Genomic DNA, 21,433 nt, shown 5'->3' with positions numbered 1-21,433 from the left:
GCAACAAAACTCTACATTGCCTTTAGCAATAAATGTACCTCAGAAGTTAAAGCCAACAATTGTTTAATGGAAACTTATATAGAAAGAATGTAATGTCTCCCGTGTTGTTTACACTTTTTCAGGAGTTGGGTTTTTTGGTCCCCAAAGTAGTTTTTGCCATCCATTTTCATATTGTTGCTGTTGCAAATCTATTGTAATGTACACTTCAGCCCCTATTGTTCTTGTACCACTTGTGGTACAAGCAGTTCTTGTGGAGTTTTGGTAAAAATTTAACTTGTCTGGAAGGAAAAACTTCTAGAGCTGTTTTGCAAGCAACTCAGAAAGTTAGTTACATCAACAAAATTATAGCAACCCTTAGATGGCTCCCAACCCAGGCAAACATTATTTATACCCCAACATATGCCAGCCTAAAAATAAAAGTAACTTTATTTTTAGAGGTTAAGCTTTCAGGTTTGCCTTTGTTTTCCATCTGTTCTCTTCTTTCTTCTTTCTGTCAGGTACAGACACACAGCTGATTATATTGGTGGCTGATTTATATATCTGTTGCCCACAGCTGGAATGTGATAGCTTTGAAGCCATCAGTCATAAGTTAATAACGCGCTTTGTCTTTAGTTTGAATCATACTTCAGCACAGCTATCACCTCCAAAATTCCCATGGGGATCCTAAAACAAGAGATAAAGGGAAAACAGCCTTGATGAAGATTATGATGTCAAAATAACATGCTGAGATACTGACATAGCTGAATGAAACTCTGGCATATTTAGGCAGACATCTGAGAAAATATGGGATTTATACCATCAGGCCTACAAGAAATAAAATTGGCTGGCATGAGTTGTGATAACGTAAGTCACAACAAAAACAAGGAGATGGTGTGACAAATCGGGGGTGCTTTTACTGTACTGTCACTCATGCCCTTGTCACGTCCCGTCTGAACTACTGTAATGCTCTCTACATGGGGCTCCCCTTGAAGAGCACTTGGAGGCTCCAACTGGTCCAGAATGCGGCCGCGCAGGTGGTTATGGGGGTGACTCGGCCCACCCACGTAACACCCCTCCTGCGCGAGCTGCACTGGCTCCCGGTGGTCTTCCGAGTGCGATTCAAGGTGTTGGTTACCAACTTGAAAGCGCTCCATGGCTTAGGACCGGGGTATATACGAGACCGCCTTCTGCCAGCAACAGCCTCCCACCGGCCAATACGCTCCCACAGAGAGGGACTCCTCAGGGTGCCATCAGCCAAACAATGCCGACTGGTGACACCCAGGGGGAGATCCTTCTCTGTGGGGGCACCAGCCTTCTGGAATGAACTGCCCCTTGAGATTCGTCTCATCCCCGACCTGCGCACCTTTCGTCGCACCTTGAAGATCCTTTTGTTTCAACAAGCCGGCCTGGCATAATACAAATTTTAGAATGGGTGTATGTCTGTTTTAATCTATGGGCCAAATTTTTATATATTCGATTTTAAATTGTTTTAAATTTTGTAAATTTATATGTGTTTTAATATGGCTGTACACCGCCCTGAGTCCCCTGGGAGAAGGGCGGTATAAAAATCTAATAAACATAAACTGTCTTCCTAGCTTGATTTCATTACAAGAGTGGTTGTGGATTTTCCCAGACTGCTAGTATCTTCTCCATAGGATGAAAAATAAGAGTTCATGTTCAGAAGTTCAGAGTTCAGAAGTTAACTTCTGGCTAACTTCTCTTTAATCTGATATTGACCTTGGAGAAGATGAGTTATAACCTGGTTCTGGGGTACATATCATTTCCTTACGACCGGGATTAATTGGAGCTACCAATCTCTGCAGGAAATAGGAGTCCTACATTAAGATGACACACCAGTTGTTGCTTGAGGGGTTTCCCAGAAATGTTGAGAGTACCTGTCTGGAATTATTTTCAGGGAAATGCAGTGCGTGAAACTCGAACAACTCATAATCAATTGTGTTGGTATTACTATTAACTTCATCTATTATGAACTTGTGGAGTTTCCATGGTGCTTATGTACAATATTGAGCAGGGTTGCATATTTGTCTTACCTTTTGGGTGATACCTCTTCATATCCCTTCATGCAAATCATGGGGCTGAAGTAATTTGACATGTCCAATTAGCAAGAAACTGCACAGTATATAGAATTTGGTTACAAGAATGCTAGATCTCTAAGCTTCTTACCTCAAAAAAATAAAATAAAATAAATAAAATAAAAATACCTGGAGTAACTGTAATAAATAATTGAAGGAAGCTAGGGAAAGTCTGTATGTGCCTTTTGAGGGGATTAACAGTTTTTTTTTAATCTTTTTTTGATCTGACTGAGCAGGAACACATCTCTCTCTGTGTTTGTGTCTATGTACAATGCTACCTGATGTTTAAATTTGATTAAACTTCTTCTAATCAGATATTGTCAGAATTACTGTATGTCTTTCTTCGTTGAGCAAAAGTTATTGAAAGACATACATACAAAGCAGAAAATCTTGAAATTCAAAATTGAAATGAAGCCACAACTTTTTATTAGATATCATCTTGGGGCGGGGTGGGGGGGATTAACAGTTTTTGTTTATTGAAAAAACTTCTGTTTTTTCATCATACAATGGCAAAACTGGTGGAAAACAGTCTATGCATTTACAATTCCAGATAAATGCTCAGGAAGGAAGGAAAGAGGAACAAAAACCTTTCCTATACACATCTAAGCAGGAGGCCCAGATGCTATGTTTTCAACCCTTCTCTCTGTAATAAAATGTACCAAAATCCAAAACCTCACTCAAGGAGTAATATGTGTCCAGTTTAGCTAAACTGACTGTATTGACTTTCTTTTTTAAAAATATCTGTAGATTTGATTTTTTGGTTTTCAAAGGGAAGTTCCCATTAAAACATTCCCTATGTTCAAGAAACACCAACAAATTGTGGTGTTTCAGGATTTTATTAAGATTTCTGAAGTTCTGTATTTTTCTGAATTTTCTGTGTTTCCTAGGTCTGAGCCAAAGGGAGAATTCTTAGTAGAAAGGCTAGCGACAAGCCATCTGGACAGATTTGGGTCTAATATTAAGAGGCTCAGCCTGGCTGATGGTAGCCTATTGTGGTTATTTTTCACTGGGGAATCCTAGGAAAATGAGGTCTGCCAAATAATTTTTAAATTATTTCTCCTCCTAATTTGGAATGTCCTAACTCCAGAGAATACTATGAATATGCTTGGGCTTAAAATGAGCTTTGGTGGGGCTTGTAATATACTGGTGAAAATGTGACAAAGCTAGCTGGTATTGTGTCATGCATGTGGTGTGGATACAAGTGAGACTGGTAATCCAGGATACTCTTTCTTTCACTTGTTAAAATGTGTTATGTGAAACTCATCTAGTATCAATAATGTTACTGGAAACTACATTAAGTTTTCTTTGCCTTGCAGCAAATTATTAAAAAATAATCCAAAAAATATGCAGATTTACCCAATACATGTATCACAATATTATTTTTTTCAAAATATACATATGTGATCAGGTCAATTGAAGATACTGTAAGGTAAGATGTATTCTTGTACAAAAGCGTGAAGAAATCTGTCTACATGGTTGCTTAGAATTGTTACCAACTTGATGGCACATAATCATATTTAAAGCAGATGAAAATCAAGGATTTAAAAGAAAAATTGATTTTCAGCATAAGGATAAAGTCTTTTATTTTTTAAGGGATAAAATTGTTATTATTGCTATAAATAATAATATTTACAGTAATATTTATAGTAATAATATTTATAGTAATATTTATAGTATAAAATCTGAATGAAGGTAGACTAATCTCGTGGAATGGATTGAAGTAAAGATGTGGGATTAACCATGAACAAAAGGGCTAAAATGTGTATCAGAAAATATGAACTGGTTTCATTGAGATGGTTATGAGACCATATGAAAATAGAGGCTACCAGTTTGGTTCCAGAATATTTATTTATTTTTAAATTTTGATTTATGGTTTTCACAACTGAGGAAATCTTAAGTGATTTACAGTGTGACTACAAACAGTACAATAAAATGTCCACATTATAATAAACAAAATAAAAATGACAATATAAGAAAGTCAGCAAAACACCCATAATGCACAAAATAAAACGATGCAGTCAGCATCATAACATGAACAAATTTAGAACCAATAAAATCAATGGTGAGATTGCATATCTGAAATGCTCTCTGGAAAAATAATCAGTGTCAGGTAGGAGATTTATTTGCTGGTTTGATGAAAGATTGAAAGAAGAAGCACAGGGTATGTGGTTCATGAGAAGTTCTCAATGTGGGAACAAACTGCATTATTCAGTAATGTGAGAAATAGGCATGGGGGCGGGGGAAAGTAGCTAAAGAAGAAAAAAGGAAGAAGTGAAAGGAACTAGAATGAATATTTCAGGAAGAGAAAGTACAATCCCTGTATGAAAAGCTGTTGGAAAATAATCTCCCAATAGAGTGAATGAATGGAAAGCAGATGCCAGAAAAGAGGAAATTGAAGCAATGTGGAACAAAGTGTAACATATTTTCTTATAAAGTGTCCCAGACAGTAATAGGAAATATGAAGTTTGATGACATATGAAATGAAAAAGACTGTGGATTGTGGAATGAGGAAAAAAATGCATGCAGATCAGTGGTGAGATCCAAATTTTTTTACTACCGGTTCTGTGGGCGTGGTGTGGCTTGGTGGGCGTGGCAGGGGAAGGATACTGCAAAATCTCCATTCCCACCCCACTCTGGAACCAGACAGAGGTGGTATTTGCCGGTTCTCCAAACTACTCAAAATTTCCACTACCACTTCTGACAGGTTCTCCAGAACCTGTCAGAACCTGCTGGATTTCACCCCGATGCAGATCAATGACTGAAGCAAAAAAAAAAAATTAGATGAAGATATGATGTAGATCTGGACAGCACTTTGGATTTGAAAGCAAAAGCTATATTGGAGAGCTTGGGAATGTCCATGTAGGATCCATTTATAGGCTTTTTAAACCGAAATCATCTATAGAAGATAGTTGCATCACTTCAGGAACACAATCATGGTGATGCTGCTTTAAGTTGCAGACTGGTGTTACATGATGGGTAGACTAGCCAAGGTGGGCAACCATCTAATGGAAAAGTGGTGGAACCTATGATTCCAAGCAGCTTGTCCATGACATTGAGTACTGGAATTGAAATTCATTCTGACTAATTATATAAGAAGAATCTGACTCAGTGTCAAAAATGTCATCTAGACAAGCCAAATTAAGAGATTTTATCTATAAACTGTTCAAGTGTTCTAGCAAACCTTTTGAGGTCCTTGTAATAGAACTTGGGGAGGAGAAGGCAGGAGCACCAGTAGGCCGCCTCACATCCTTGCAGAGCATGAGTTGAGAATTAATTGTGTGCAAGAAAATTAGCCCCTTTACATCTCACTATACTAGAGTGTAAGCCTCCAAAATGGCCTTTAGTTGTTTACCTTGCTGCTTTAGTTTGGGTGGCTTATAATTCAAAACCTATACAAAAATTAAAATAATAAATTTTTTTTAAAAGCAATAAAACATTCACAATAAATATACACAGCAGAAGTCAACCCAACTGCTTCTAAGGGCCCTCTTCAGCGTCAAAGGTGGTCCAATGCTGTGTATATTTACTTGGCCAGTTAAGAGTAAAGCCAGGAAACGAGGCCCTTAGCACATTTAGCTAAGGCTCGGGAGCACAGACAGATTTTTAGAGCCCTACAAAAGGCCAACAGGATCAGGGCCTTTCTAATCTCTGAGGAAGATCCTGTACTTCATCTATGTGCCATGAGGCCACTTTTGAAGCTGAAGAGGTCACTTAGAAGCAATTGGGTTGAGTTCTTGATTGCTGAATTTATCTGCAGAATCAGCCAACTATGGATAGAGGATGTCTGTTTTATTTGGGACAAGAATAGAATAGAATAGAATAGAATAGAATAGAATAGAATAGAATAGAATAGAATAGAATAGAATAGAATAGAATAGAATAGAATTCTTTATTGGCCAAGTATGATTGGACACAGAAGGAATTTTTCTTTGGTGCATATGCTCTCAGTGTACATAAAAGAAAAGATACATTCGTCAAGAATAATAAGGTACAACAGTTAATGATAGTCACAGGGTACAAATAAGCAATCAGGAAACAATCAATATCAATATAAATCGTAAGGATACAAGCAACAAAGTTACAATCATGCAGTCATAAGCGGGAGGAGATGGGTGATAGGAACGATGAGAAGACTAATAGTACTAGTAATGCAGCCTTAGTGAATAGTTTGACAGTGTTGAGGGAATTATTTGTTTAGCAGAGTGATGGCATTCAGGAAAAAACTGTTCTTGTGTCTAGTTGTCTTGGTGTGCAGTGCTCTATAGCGTCGTTTTGAGGGTAGGAGTTGAAACAATTTATGTCCAGGATGTGAGGGGTCCGTAAATATTTTCACAGTTTGGCATAACAAGAGAAAATTAAAGAATTTGAAGGGCTTAGAACCTTACTTCAAATCTGACATAGCTGGAGAGAAGGGGAATAATCTTTAATATTTTTGTAACAGCTTGTTGGCTTGTCAACACCAAATTGATGTATACCTCCATCCCCAAGTCTCAACAAGACAATTAAAAGCTTTAAAATGATATCCTATATACATAGCAAATAAATTCCACAGTCTGAAATCTGTCAATGATCCTTCTTTCAGTATCTAGCAGACAGATTGGGTATATCCTCTGAAAAGAAAATCACTTTGGGGTCATCATTGACCAAGTAATGTGCTTCAAATGCATCTTCTCCCAATGTCTAGCTACCAATCATTCTCCAAGAAAGGCCCTCAGCTATTTCTGAGCTGGCAAACAATGAAGCTTTCATTTCAAGGTTGAGTAGGCTTGATGCCAATTTCTCCTCCTTTCTTGTGTGTGTGTGTGGTTTTTTTTTTTTTTTTTTTTTGTACTTTCTTGAAACACGCAAGTAGATATTTCTGTAGAGTTCAAGCTTTAGGCTTCCAGTTCCCTGGACTGTTTTCTTTAAATTGCTCCCTCCCTCCTATCCCCAGTTATTGCTATTCTGCATATCACAAGCAATTTTTGAAACACCTCTACTTCAGAACAAGCAGTCATGCAAGAAACATATGGGGGGGGGAAGCAAATTCCCATAAAAATCCCATGCAATTTGCTTATTTAATTGGAAGCAAATCCCACTGTATGTTGGGGCAAGTTTCAAAGGACCACTTGTCTTAAATGAAGCATCAAGCAAAGCACCCTCACTCCATCTCACTAGGTTAAAAAAAAAATGAAGAAGCTGAACAGAAGGGTTGTGGTGGTTTGTTCATACAAAGTGGCTTTTGTGCACGATTACCCAACATCTTGATTTTGAAATCTTCCTCTGTGTGCCCCACTGCCTCCCCCAAGTGTCTTGAACTTGCATTTGGTGCTACCTGTGGTGGGAGGCATCCCATTTTAAAGATTCCCCTGCTCTCAAAGGATTCGCATGTTGATGTCATCTTATCCTCCCAGGTGAGGGAATCCATTCTTGGAAAAATCACATTGTAATCTCCCTTTCTTTTCTCAATGTTGGGGAAAAGATAACGGTGCATCTCTTTCATTAGCTGTTAATTATTGGCTTTTGGGGACATTTTTTTCTACGCTAATTTTAATTAGCATTTTAAACTTTTTAATACTGTTTGTGTTTAAAATTTTTGCTAGCCACTTTGAATGTTCACCAAAGCAGAAAGGCTGATATTACTGAAATACTGTAAATGCACAGCAGCTGTTTCTTTGAGGCAAAGCTGCTGCTTTGTCCAGAAAAGCACTGAGCAGAGTCTGCTTGTCTGCATGCCATGTGGCTCCTTCCCAGATCACTGAACACAGCAGTATTTACTTTTGAGTAAACATGGACAAGTTTGCACTGTTTAAAAAAAAAAAAATCTGCCTAGGAAACTAATTTCAGTTTTTTTTTCTTGGCACCTTGGTTAGCTCCCTGCAGAAATCAGACTCAGACATTTTTAGATTTTTTTAAAAAAATATACTGATTAAGAGAGAGTTGGCCAGCATCTCTGTTGTTCACATGGTTTCCCAGATCAAATTTTGAAGAACATCCAGAGATCCTAGATTATTCCACTGCTAATTCAGTAGCAAAATGCTTAGTTTTGATGCACATCCTTTTCTGTTTTAATTAATAACTACAAGTAGAGCTAGCTACTTAAGCAGCTACAATATAGAATTAGCACTTACAAATTGAAAATAAATAAATCTAAGCCCTGCCACATCCTCAAAAGGCAGGGGTGGGTTCCACTTACCTTAACTACCGGTTCGCAGCGGGACCGCATGCAAGCTTCTGCGCATGCTCAGATCACCTATGATGACATCGTGGCGGTTGGGCAGAGCCTCCCGCCAGTTTTACTACCGGTTCTATAGAACCAGACCGAACCGGAAGCAACCCACCACTGTCAAAAGGGATAAAATGTTTGGCCCCTAACATTTCCTGGCTCCTACTGAAATGTTGGTTTAGGTGGTATTTCTAGAAAAAAAAAAGTGTTTTCAAAGTTTCATATTTAATGAAAAGTTTGAACTGCCTACATACTTGGCAATGCTTACGTGCTTTTACATGAATGGCATTTCAAAGTATATATTTCCATGCATTATAAAAGATTACACAGTTTAGTAAGCTATACAATCAGACTGATAAAAACTCCTGCAATGCTTTATGTACAAAATAGTCACTGTAAAGAGAAGTATTTAGTCACAATTAGGTATGGATATTTCATGCTGCTGTATGACTATAAATAAAAAGAATGGGAACTTTCCATGCTAATATTCATTGCCACAAAAATGGTTGCTGCTTCATTATAGTGAAAGATGCCTCCTTGTTTTCTTAATAAATAACATAAGGTTGAATGAGACAGAGGGCTGATTTTCATATCAATACTGATCCCACTTGGATATCCAATGCATATATTATTCGTTCTGCAATTTTTCCCCCCTGGATCAAAATGTAACATTCTGTATCATTCCTCATGAATTTTCCCCATTCCTAATTTCAAGGGGAAGAAGTAAAAAGATATGTCATTTGAAAATAACCTTATTTTAATGTACTGTAAATAACAAGCATTTGTGCAATAAACTCTGTAAAGTCTAAAACACATGAACAAACAAAACAAAACCTTGCTAATCATATTAGCAGAAAATCAACAGTACAGGTCAATGAATATATTGAAATATTACAGAATTTTTTAAAAAAAGTTTATTACAAAATAAAGCTCAGAATAACACTGATGTTCCCAGACTTCAATCCTGAAGGATAACATGCCCTAACGTAACTGAGTGGGTTTTTTTAATCATTAGTCAGTGTAAATCATCCCAGCCAGTTTGCACATATGGAAAGGGAGGGTGGGGGTGGCCTTGGACTTATCCCCTACTACGAATCATCCCCTTTGCAGCTGCCAGTGGAACTTTTCTTACCACGAAGAGCTGCTACCCCAATCCAATTCTCTCCTCTACAATGTTTAATCTAAAAAAAGAAGAGAGGAGGGAGGGAGGGAGAGAGAGAGAGAGGGAGAGAGAGAAAGTTCCTACTGAGGGATGCATCTCTCTATGTAGTTTGGCCTTGAACAGATGTATAATTCTAAAACAGACTGTTCAATTCGTATCTCTGGGTTTGTGTGTATGTCCCTTCGAGTCAGCTTTGACTCCTGGGGGCTACCTGGACAACTCCCTGCAATTTTCTTGGCAAGATTTCAGAAGTGGTTTGCCCTTGCTGGCTTCCTAGGGCTGAGAGACAGTGACTGGTCCAATATCACTCAACTGGCTTTGAGCCTCACATGGGATTAGAAGTCACGGGCTCCTGGTTTCTAACCTGGCGCCTTAATCACGAGACCAACTGGCTTTCACCTGAATCATACCCTCCAAATATGTTCCCAGAATTCCTAGCGGCCTTGAATTGTGCTGGCTAAGAATTCTAATTCACACACTGAGACATCATCAGGTTGGAAGCAGCAGTTTTTAAAGCATGCTACAGTATAAATGTTCTCAGTATGAATTTCCTACATTTCAAGTCATGTCAGACCTATGAACATGTGCTGAAAAACATTTTCCTAAAATATGAGAATATTTTAACTGGCAAAATGCAGGGTGGAAACAGATTTGCTCTTCTGGGTTAAAATTCAATCCTTTATCAACAGTTAAGTTAGGAAAGCTAACTTAGAGGCAAAATCTCGGCACTGCTGTGTCAACTAACAAACTTGGAAGATACCTGAATTCATTTGTTTTAACTGAAAGTCTCGCCAGACTAGGAGAGAAAGTTAGAAAATTAAAGTTTGGTCCCATAAAGAAAAATGTCATAGCAGAAGTGAAGGTGAGAAACACCCATAGTATAAAAACAAGAATACTAGTTACAAAACAGGTTCCTGTAAAAAGATCCGTGTATGTATAGATATAATGGTACATTTATCTTCAGCAGTTAACTCCAAGACAACAGCGTGCAATTGTTAAACTAAGTTTCAAGTCTGGGATGTGGCGCACACAATATATACTACGGTGGTATTTATGGCACCAGTATGTGCTGCTGCTTCCTCTTTCAGCACCTGCCTGACATCCATTCCAAGCCAATTGTTTTCTAAATCTTGTCATCTAAAATAAACACCAAAATCTGGAAACTAGTATGACTGAAAACAAAAGCCTGATCTCAGTCATAACCTAAGAATGTCTAATAAAACATACTTTTTGAGAATGTTTGAATGTGAACCTCTCATCTTTATAATGACTGTAAAGGCATTAAAGTAAGTCTTAGCCCTGATGATGTTACATAGTTTGGGTAATGAACCATCTGCAAGAAAAGAACCAAGCTCAGAGAGCACCAAGGACCCCTCAAACTATTAGTTCATTGGAAGAAATATTTGAGGCTGTCCAAGAGACAAGGAATGCTGCATCATTTCCCAGCAACATGGTGCATCTTTTTCCAAATACTAATTTTCACACAGCACTTGAACAAAAGATACTCTTGCAATGGAGTTAAAACTGCTATGGTTAATAATTAATTTTTGCTTTATTCATTTGGAAGATCTTTTAGGCGGTGTCTGCTTTTAGCACAACAGTACTAGGCCTTTGATTTCATCAACCCAAAACCACACTTGCCCGCAAGAGGAATTCAGCAACACAATACATAGATCAATGGAAAGATATGGAAATGATTGGAAAGTTGCCTGCTTCAGAGGTTTTCAGGCATGCTGCTGAGTTTCAGGGACCCCTTGGACATATCAGTGTTCAGAGTTGAAAGGGCAATGTTCTCGTATAACTTTTGAGATTCAAAGCATCTGAGGTGGTGAAGGATAACAACCGCATCTTTCTGAAAATTCTTGTTGAGGAATCCATAAAAGACGGGATTGACACATGTGGAGACCATGGCTATCAAATGGCACAAGGTAAAGACCACGTTGTGGTGGCAATGCATCAAGGTTTCATAATTCCAGTCAAACACTATGTTAAATATGTGCAGAGGTAACCAGCAGGCGCCAAAGGTCACAACAATTGAAACTAAGATAACATTAATCCTTCTGTATTCATTTAGCCTGCTCCCATTCTCCCTTACCTTATCCACTTTACTGTACCGCCTCTGCAGGCACACAAATATTTTCAGGTAGCAAATGAAAATGAACCCTAGTGGAAGGAAGTACTGGAAAACTAACATGGTGGTGGTGAAGCCCAGCTGCCCTTCAATGGACGGCCACACCTCAATGCAGACCATTTTGCTGACGTAGCTCTCGCCGTGGGAAGAGAGATTTTTTAGGGGGTTGTCGGAGACTTGATAGAATATCAAGAAGGGAGTGGATATTATTAGAGAAAATGCCCAAATGAAGACAATTCCCCAGAATGCATGTGAAACGTTGGGCTTCCAACCACGGGGATTCACAATTAACTGATGCCTCTCGACTGCAATTAACACAAGGGAAAATGTAGAAACGGAGACCGACATACTTTGCGCAAAAGCAGTTATTTTACACATAGCCTCCCCAAAAACCCAGTAATCCATCCAAGTATATGCAACAGTAAAAGGAATGCACATGACGCAAATGACAATGTCAGATATGGAGAGGTTGGCAATCAAAACGTTAGTCACATTTTGACTTTGTTTTTGTTTCTTGATGATGACAATTAGGCAAAGGTTGCCCAGAAGTCCGACCAGCATGACCACAGCATACGCTATGATGAGCAATAAGAATGGAAGGAGAGATGGCTGGCAGGATTCAAAGGGCACAAACTGCGACTTACTGCTATTTGCCACAGATGAATCCATGTTGGGTTCTGGAGTGGTTTTATCCATCACGAAGTACCTGTGAAACCACAACACAATTAAGAGTGAATCCATCCTTATTTTACCTTTATAGTTTTGGAGCCCGCCCCTCTTCAGTATAAATGACTTAGAGAAGAGATTTTAAATTCAGATGTTTAATATTTTTTAACTACCTGAGTCCAATTTGGCTTAAAACAAGGAAACAAAAAGCACCTACTTAGACAGAAACTTTATACAAGTAATCAGTAGTAGCTCCAATGCATAGATTCTCATGTGAAATATCAGACTGCACATTCTTATAGTCAGATAACTGACATTGTCAAAGTGATGACAATGTCAAAGCTGTGTGCACAAACAGAATTCAGCAAAAAGAACCATATGTGTAGAGTCCAATACCAAAAGTTGGCTCTGTGTTTTGAGTTACTGTACTATAAAAGACTGGGCAGATCCTATAGTTATTATCTTATTTATATCTTTTCTTTTGTTTAAAATCATGGCTCATGTTAATATTTATGCATTTAGGAAAGTATAAGGCATTATTTAAAATGTGTTTTCCATCTTCTCTTTTCCTCATCTTGTAAAATTATTTGATTCCAGATTCTTTTTGCAAAACAAACTGCAAAATTACACTTTCTCACTTTCTGCATTGGAAGGAAACATTGATAAAGGGCAAATATTACAGAAACCGTAATACAGAATGGAAATAACCAGTGGGATATAGTAATCTATGGATATAACATCTAGAAAAGATAGTGGAATGATGAGCAGAAAAAAAATGCAATGGCTGAAATCCTTCGGAAGCACAGAGCCTTGGATAAGGAGCTACACTTGAGAACTGAAGCATCTAACAGGTTGCACTATTCTCTAAGGGAGCCAACTTTACATATCTAACCTAACTGCCCATGTATTCCCATGTCTTCTTTAACTAATTGTTAGAGATAGCTTCTTATCCTAAGAGCTATGAGTTCTGGTCATTAAAAGGCTATTAGAAAGCTGAAAAAAAATGCAACCAATGCAAACCCAGAGCAAGCAATATAATTAGAAAGATGTAGTATCTCTCTTATTAAGATGAAATACGGTAGTTCAGCAACTAGAGCTCTTTAGCTTGAATCAAAGAAATCTAAGGGGAGAGATGATGAAGGTATATCATGACGGAGATATTTGGATAGAATTTTTTTCCCCCACTCTCACATTAGAACTCAGAATCATTTCTTGAAATTAAATGCAAGGAAATCAGAGACTAATAGAAGGAAATCCTTCTTTTTTTAACAGATAATATTTGTTAAACATTTCTCCTATGGAAATTTTATAATACATGTTGACCCTGACCCCATTGATGGCTTCTTCAGCACGCAGACTGCTTGTGACTTTGAACAAGCTTAGATTTGATACTTGTAGTCTGAGATGTTTGAATGTGCAGCTGAAACTATTTCAAAACCTTCCCTACAATTAAGTTATTTCCAAGGTTAAAAGTGCTAAACTTGTGATTGCATTTGGGCATCTTTTGTTTTTCTTAAAAGAAAAATAATCTAGCTGTATTCTAGAATAAAACAATGACATGGAGGAAGAAGGGTTAATCTTTCCCTTATGCTAATCTAACAAGTTGCTTCACCAAAGCTGCTTTTTTTTAAGAGAAAAATTTGGTACCCTAGTTGTTATTTAACCAGAAGCCTTCAAGTGAGGTAGTTGGATACTCTTCTTCTTGAGGATAGAAAAATGGCAGGATAGAAATAATTGTAGTAAAACTTTTTGAAGTGTTGGCTCTAGGAAGGAACCAAGGGAAGAACATGAGATCTCTCCTTCAAATAGCCAAATGCCTTAGACCAGTGTTTCTCAACCTTGGCAACTTGTGTGGACTTCAACTCCCAGAAATCCCCAGCCAGCACTTGTTGGAAATCTTCAAATTGTTTGTAAGTTCACATATATCAGTTGTTTTATGATGTCTTCTAACGAAGGGGGTAGTAGTTAGGAGTCTGAATCCAGCTCTAGATTAGAAAACACTTTTCTGAATATGTAGTCTAGCTTTAACAAATTTCTTTACACTATCAGAAAACAAGGGTGAGTGTGAACACTGCAGTGGTTGGTTTTTAAAATGCATCTAGGAAGAAGTACAAGAGACCCTGCTGAGCAAAATTTGGGAAATGTAATGTAGCTTTATCCTGGATTGTAGAGTTAAGATTTTTACTCTTCTGCAAATCACTGAAAATTATGTATGTAAAAAAAAAACATTTAATGAAAGTTAATCGATTTAGAGAATTGTATGATAAAGTGAACGGGTCTGAACTATGGAATGTGTTGCATGATATGGAGTTGAAAGTTGTTTGTTAACTGTGATAACAGTAGTGTATGAAGGAGGTAAACCTTACATGACAATAAATGGAAAGTTTAGTGAATAATTCAACTCTGAGTAGGAAGTAAGACAAGGATGTATAGATATCATCTTGGTTCAGTAATATATTATGGACAAATGTATTAGGTGTGTAGCAATATTAGATTCTGAATGGTTTCCAGTGAATATTAGGCAGATTGCATGATGGAAAGAGGAGAATGGATAAATGGATAAAAATTTGATACATTACAAGACCACAGTTTGATAAAAAAATTATAGAAGGAAAAAGGAAGATCAAATACATGAATTTGTGAATCTTAGTAGAATGTTTAATAAAGTTGCAAAAATTGTGACATTTTAAGGAATGACAATACCTTAAAGGGTAGTGGGGAATATGTGGTCTGTTGCAATGAATGAATCTTCGTTGAAAGACAAAAAATTAGTTATGTATAAGAGCATACTTCTGCCCATTTTTTTAAAAAATGGAAGTGGGAACTTAATTATTAAGAAGTTTTTGTGATAAAAAAGAAAAGAAAGTTTTAAGAGTGTTTGGCTGTTGAATGAAAGTGGATTGAATAGAAAAGTAAATGACCCTATTAATTTCTTTGGTTTATGAATTTACACTTGTTGCGCTTTGTATAACACTCCTTACTTGAAAAAGATATGATTGATGTGTCTATGTTTCTCTCTCTCTCTCTCTCTGTCTCTGTGTGTGTACTTGTATGTATATGTGTATATGTATCTCTCTTTCCCTCTCTGTGTGTATACAGGTATACTGTAAAACAGCGGTCCCAAAACTTTGTGGCTTGGTGGCCCAGCTGGGGAAGAAGAGGGGAACCAGGTTGCACAAATGGCAGCCCAGCGCATGCGTAGCTTCACTTGTGCAAGTTGAGCTGTACGTGTGTGTGCGCGCATGCTGGCCCACCGCTTGTGCGGCCCTGTTCCGAATAGGCCACGGTAATGGGCTGCAGCCTGGGGATTGGGGACCCTTGCTGTAAAACAGACTTCATAAATTTACAGAAGTCAGAATTAATTAGTCTTGCCACTTTCAGTAAGTATCATATTATTAAAAATTTAAGCTAGGATCGGAACAAGCAAAATATCTAAAAACTAAAAGGAAATACAAATTAAAATGATTGTTCTCCTATTTTCTTTGTTGGACAATTATTCATGGACTGCACTTTACATTATCAGTGTTAAGTGTCATAAATGTTTTTGCCTCTGCTGGGAAATTTTTTTCCGGCGCCCTTTTTCTTTGCATGGTGTGGGCAACAATAATTAGGGAGAATTGAAAACATAACATTGACACTATAATATATGACATTCCAACATACATAGCTAGAAAAAGGTGAAAGGGAAATCCTATAATACAAAACACTGCAGGGTCATAGCCCTATGCTTTCAGCAGCCCTATAATTCCCCTTCCCCCCCCCGTCCCCCACTAAATAGATCAAAGCTACAACCAAATAGGCTTCACTTTTTCAATCGTTTGTTTTTTAAATATTATTTCCAATTCCCAGATGTACTCAGAAGCTTCTTACCTGCAAACCTGGTACTTGGGGTGACCTAATAGCTCATCAGCTGCCCTCCAGATGGATGAATCAACTCACCAGATACTCCAGGAGAGAATACAGTCTCTTGATATTGTTCTCTGTCCTGCTTTCTCTCTTCCTCTCCAATGAACTATAAATTTTCTTCCACCTAAACCTTCACTCTGAGTCTCTTTTTGTTTTTTCTTCCTATCATATATATTTGCATAGCCTGAGATAGCTATATTAACTTCTGTTCAGATCGTGAGTTTTCAGTGAAATAATCCAGCTCCTTTATCGCAGCAATTGGATTTTATTGAGGTACTTTTAAATGGTGTTTCTGTGCTTTTCTTTGGCAACAAGATTGCCAAACTGGTTTAAATTCAACAGAAATCAACATTCATTAAAGAAACAATTCAATTCAATTCAATTCAATAAAAAGGCCAAACATTTTAACCCTATTCATGCCACTACTGTTTGGAACCAGAAGACCCCAAAACCCCAAAGACACTCAGTATGGCCAGGATTCAGCTGAAGTCCGTGTTCCCCTTCTAAACCCTTACAGGCTCTGGGACAAGATGTCAATCACATCTTACTTTGCCAAAGACAGAATCCCATCTGAAAGAAATCCAGATAATCTGCTTCATACAAGGCCCACTGAAGCTGCCTTGAAATGAAAATGAAAATTGTCCAGTATGGTGAGATCCAGCGATGGCTTGAAGAGGGGGCGAAGCAATACCTCCTTAAGTGGTGTGCGTGCGTGCATGTAACAACCTCCACTCCCAAAGAAGAATGAATCATTTCTTGGATCCAACCAAATACAGACACGCCTCTCCCTGGATAGCCTTAATTAGCCAGGAGATGCATGAATCTATGCAGCAGGTGGATCTCAGTCATTAGGACCCTGTCCACTTCTTTAGGTGCAACATATCAAAACTGATCATAGGTAGCTGGACAAGACTACTCTGGTAGATCATCTACCCGGGATGTGTACCAAAGTTGGCGTCCAACTTGGAATGAATGCAAGTAATTTCATCCAACAGATTCTCTGCAAATTCCACTGCACAGTTTTGCACATAGACCTCCAAGTACCCATTCCATAAAAAAGGCAAGTGGCTGGGTATCTGTGGACATTGTAAGAGAAGAAAACTATTGCTATCCTTATTGCTACAAGGTAGTCTCAATAGTGGCTCTTATCCATGTTTGGTGAAGTTCATTCTTTGTTGTCCTCCAGCATTGGTCTAGACATCTATTTTCTCATTTAATCTCTTTCAGTTTCTGTGTCAACTACAGAGAGTGGTGGGATCCATGAGAGGAGAGAGATCCCGTGAGTGCAGTCTGATCCAAACCTAAACTGCTCTCTCATTCCAAGTAGCAGATAAGACTTCAGTCAGATCATGCAGCAGACCAGTGGTGAAATGTAAAATTTGTTACTACTGGTTCTGTGGGTGTGGCTTGGTGGTGGTGGTAATGTGACTGGGTGGGCTTGGCCAACACTTTTTTTTTACTTTTAAAAGCATTTTTTTTTTTTTTGCTTTTAAAAGAAAAAAAAAGCCTCTGACAATCAGGCAACTCAGCTGGGATTGTCAGAGGCTTTTTTTTTACTTTTAAAAGCATTTTTTCAGCTGAAGAAAAAATGCTTTTAAAAGTTAAAAAAAAGGCCTCTGATGATCGTGCGGCTCAGCTGGGCATGTGGGATGGGCAGGGATTTTTGCTACTGGTTCTCAGAACCACCCACTGTCATCGCTACCAGATTGGGCGATCTGGTCCGAACCGGGAGCATTTCACCCCTGCAGCAGACCACCAGGAATAACCTGCAGGTCCCTCTAGAAGCCATCAGGGTCCATCAGTCAATGGGGCAGCCCAATCTAATAGATTTTACCTCTCTGTGGCAGAGGGCAGCACCAGACAATCTCATAGTCAAATGGTGTATTCTTACCAGTAGTGAGATGCACCAGGAACACCTCCAATTCCAGATTATGTTGCCACTGCTCCAACAAGAAAATCAAATCAGGGTATATATCAAGTCCTGAATGATAACCATGAACTTTCAACCACCTCATACTCCAACCCCAAGGAAGGCAGATTGAAGAACCCCAGGATCAAAAGCCTGGGAAGCTCCACTGCCAATTTCAGACTGAGTCGAGGAATTTAGGCAGGGAGGTTGCTAACTCAGCAGGGAACTGGTACAGAAACAGTAATCCCAACTGATTGCTAACTAATATGCAGCTTGAAGTGATTCATTGTTGATGGCTCAACATGCATGTGATCATTTAGTACAAATAATCAGCACAGTCAATGAGTGCTGAACATGCATGCATTATCTAGCCTTATGAGTCAAGCACATTTATTTTATTTATAGAATTTTGAGGCTGTCCAACTGCAAATGATTCTGGAGACATGTCTCCATAGTATTGTAAAACTGCACTACTTTTTAGATCATATGATTACCATGTCAAAGCTTACCTATTCAAGGCTAAACAGAAGGGAAAAATATGGTGGCTACGGCTCTATTCTCCTTTTATTTCCCAAGGAACCAGACATTACACATATAAGCATGTAATAGAAGCCAGCTTTTTTCCTTAAGATTAATTGCTTGAGGAAGGATTAATATAGAATGGGGTGCATAAGCCTTTCTGCATCTAACTCCTCCAATATGGATGACAATACAGGAGAGAAGCAGCAGGCAGGGAACACGTTAGCCCTTTGGCATCTGGCTTCATCAGTCTTACATCTCTGCATGTTCATTAAAAGTCTTTTTATACTGTTCTGCTTAGAAATCCTGCTTTTATGACTGATGCTGCAGAAACGATTGTTTTTTTTTGTCTTTTTAAATGTCATATTAAAAATATTTCCCACAGTTTATATCAATCTCTTACTTCTAATATCCAAATACCACTGGATGCAAGAAGTTAGAGTTTTTAGTTTTATCTTTCCTGTTATGTAAGGATAATCCAGGTTTTTGCAAACCAGATATAAGAGCTCTATCCTTTTCTATATATCTGAGAAAGGACTTTCTGTGCAAAAGAGCATAACAATCTAATTCTTGGACAACAGTCCTTTCTAGTAGAATAAAAGCAATTCCATAATCTTCAAGATAGGCATTGGATGGAATCAGGACAGGTCAAAGGGTAAGGCAGAGTTGATATCAGCAATCTTTTCCCCTTCTTCATATATGCACAGAGGTGTAGCTGTTGTATTTGCAAACAAAATATTAAACTTCAGACTCTCTTCTTCTTTGTACATGGTTTTGCTAGACTCAATGCCAGCAAGAACATTCAAAATTATGGTATATAAATTAATTCATATCAGTGATTAAATAATGACTTTAGGCCACACTTATTATTTGTAATAAACTTTGAAAAGTGCTTACGAGTTGTCATCATCAATTATAGCCTTGAAATTACTTACTCCAGAAGTAATGCTGAGATTCTGAGATTCCACTATAATTAGTTATCAGGTATGTGTGACATCTTAGAGCCATCTTATTCAGTAGCAGCTGGAGATCAAAAAAAAAGAGAAGTTAAGCCAGTAAAGAACATAAGAAAGAGAGAAGCTCTGTTATAACTTCTTGCATCAAATATGAGGGGTACCAACTCCTTCTTCTGAGCCATGTTTTTCTAATACTTATGAATTCTGATATGAACAAACTCTACCATACTTTTGAAATACATTTCCCAAAATTAATTAGAAGAATCAATATCTTTATTCCTTTTTTAGAATACGGAGGATGGCATAAATTATAGTTTTTTTTTCTTAGTGTTAAACCGATGAAGAATACAGAACAACTTGCTGGTAAGTTAGATATTAATAAAATTTCCATTTCTATATAGGACAATATTGGGTATATCTAATCCAGACAATATATTATATTGTACTATTATGCAAGGTAAAAATATAGCAAATAGCTTTCATTCAAACAGCTAAAAATTAATAATACCCTCTCCCAAAAGAATCAATAATTTTCAAATGAAGTAATGAGAAGTTGTTAAATTTTAATCATTTCAGAATGCATGCTTTACAATGCGTATCTAACAAACTAGAAATAATAATTAATATTTCAGTCATTAAAAAACTTTTCATCTCCCTTGTTCACTTGTAATTTACATGTCACGAGCAATTCCATGAGGTTTGCCAGGGGTAAGGAAATATCACAGCAGGATTGAATGTCGATCAAGACACAGAGAAAAGCAAAACACTCAAAACTTACCTCCCAGGAAGTTCAAAGGGAATGTCTCCACCGGTTTGCTGGATCTTTTCTTTTTTTCTTTCTTTTCATAATAAATATCAAAAATAGTATATTGGGGGTTAAAAGAGATCAGTGGTAATAAGGACCTTGCAAGATGCCAGAGGTTTCTCAGTTCTCCGCAAATTAATCGATTAAGACTTTCCAGTGAAAATTGAAATGCCCCACTAAGGAGAAGCTGAGCAATAAAGCAAGCTCTGGAGTCTGAGAGGAGGGGAAAGCCAAAGAGGAGGGCAGATGACAGAAGAGACCAGTAGTCATGGGGACCACATTGTTATTAATGTTTTTCCAAACATCATCTTGCAACCTGATTTGGAGTTATCTATTTCATGGCACATTTGTTTACTTAAAAAAACCAAACAAATTATGCTGGATTGAAATGTGTAAATATTTACAAATGGCTCACTGTTCATTATAGAATGTGACAGTGTTTAAATATGAGCCTATACAGTAAACTGCTTATTTCGGCTCTTTTTTGAGGCACTTTTGGAGATATAATTGAAACCATAATGTTTCCTCCCTCCCAACATCTTTATAGACTTATATATCAAGTGTTGAAATTTACTGGGTTTTAATCAAACTGACTTCTGAGTCATGTAATATATTTCTACCATTTGTAGCCTACAAACATTCATTCATTTGTTTGCTATACAATCTTTTGAATATCCATATCTGCTTTGTGTACATTATCTTAGCAAATTAGCAAATTGGTGCTTTAATGGAAGTGGGTTATTATCTCTATACTAAAAAAATGTTGGAGGTCATTTTTCTTATAAATTTGTTTGATTTTTTTTTGTCACTATTCCCTTTCCTCTTTCCTTATTTATTGGTTTTTATTTTAATGTTTAATGTTGAAATTTAATAAATATATTATTTATAAAATAGAAAGTGAGTAACCTGTCCATATAACAAAGAGCTATTTAATTATTCTGCCAATGTATGAAAAATTTGTGTACATATACATCATGGCTAAGCAATCCATAACTTGCAAGCTATATACACCCAGCCCAATGCTATCAGGCTAAGGTGTGGCCCCGTGGAACTCCTTTTTCATTTGCCACCCAAAAACTTTGAGGGGTCCATGCTGCTCCAT

General features: G+C 37.6%; 1 protein-coding gene across 2 annotated transcripts; it reads right to left on the bottom strand.

Moving 5' to 3' along the window:
• Positions 1–8,485: 8,485 nt before the first annotated feature.
• Positions 8,486–20,527, bottom strand: LOC117660570 (neuropeptide Y receptor type 6-like). 2 transcript variants are annotated; one of them, XM_087887465.1, is made up of 4 exons: positions 20,305–20,501; positions 19,506–19,593; positions 18,034–18,082; positions 8,486–12,276 (listed from the first exon to the last, which is right to left on the bottom strand). In XM_087887465.1, exon 4 carries the CDS (start codon positions 12,264–12,266, stop codon positions 11,154–11,156), a length of 1,113 nt encoding a protein of 370 aa, XP_087743591.1. In that variant the 5' UTR covers positions 12,267–12,276; positions 18,034–18,082; positions 19,506–19,593; positions 20,305–20,501; the 3' UTR covers positions 8,486–11,153. The 2 variants fall into 2 exon arrangements, with proteins under 2 accessions (XP_087743591.1, XP_087743592.1); XM_087887466.1 differs by lacking the exon at positions 18,034–18,082 and having other exon boundaries at positions 20,305–20,527.
• Between the last annotated feature and the right edge of the window lie 906 nt (positions 20,528–21,433).

This window comes from Pantherophis guttatus, chromosome 2 (assembly GCF_059756535.1).
Source record: "Pantherophis guttatus breed Tessera chromosome 2, ASM5975653v1, whole genome shotgun sequence".
Taxonomy (NCBI): domain Eukaryota; kingdom Metazoa; phylum Chordata; class Lepidosauria; order Squamata; family Colubridae; genus Pantherophis; species Pantherophis guttatus.
Note: the sequence above shows the minus strand (reverse complement) of the source record. Positions and strands in the feature narration are given on the sequence as shown.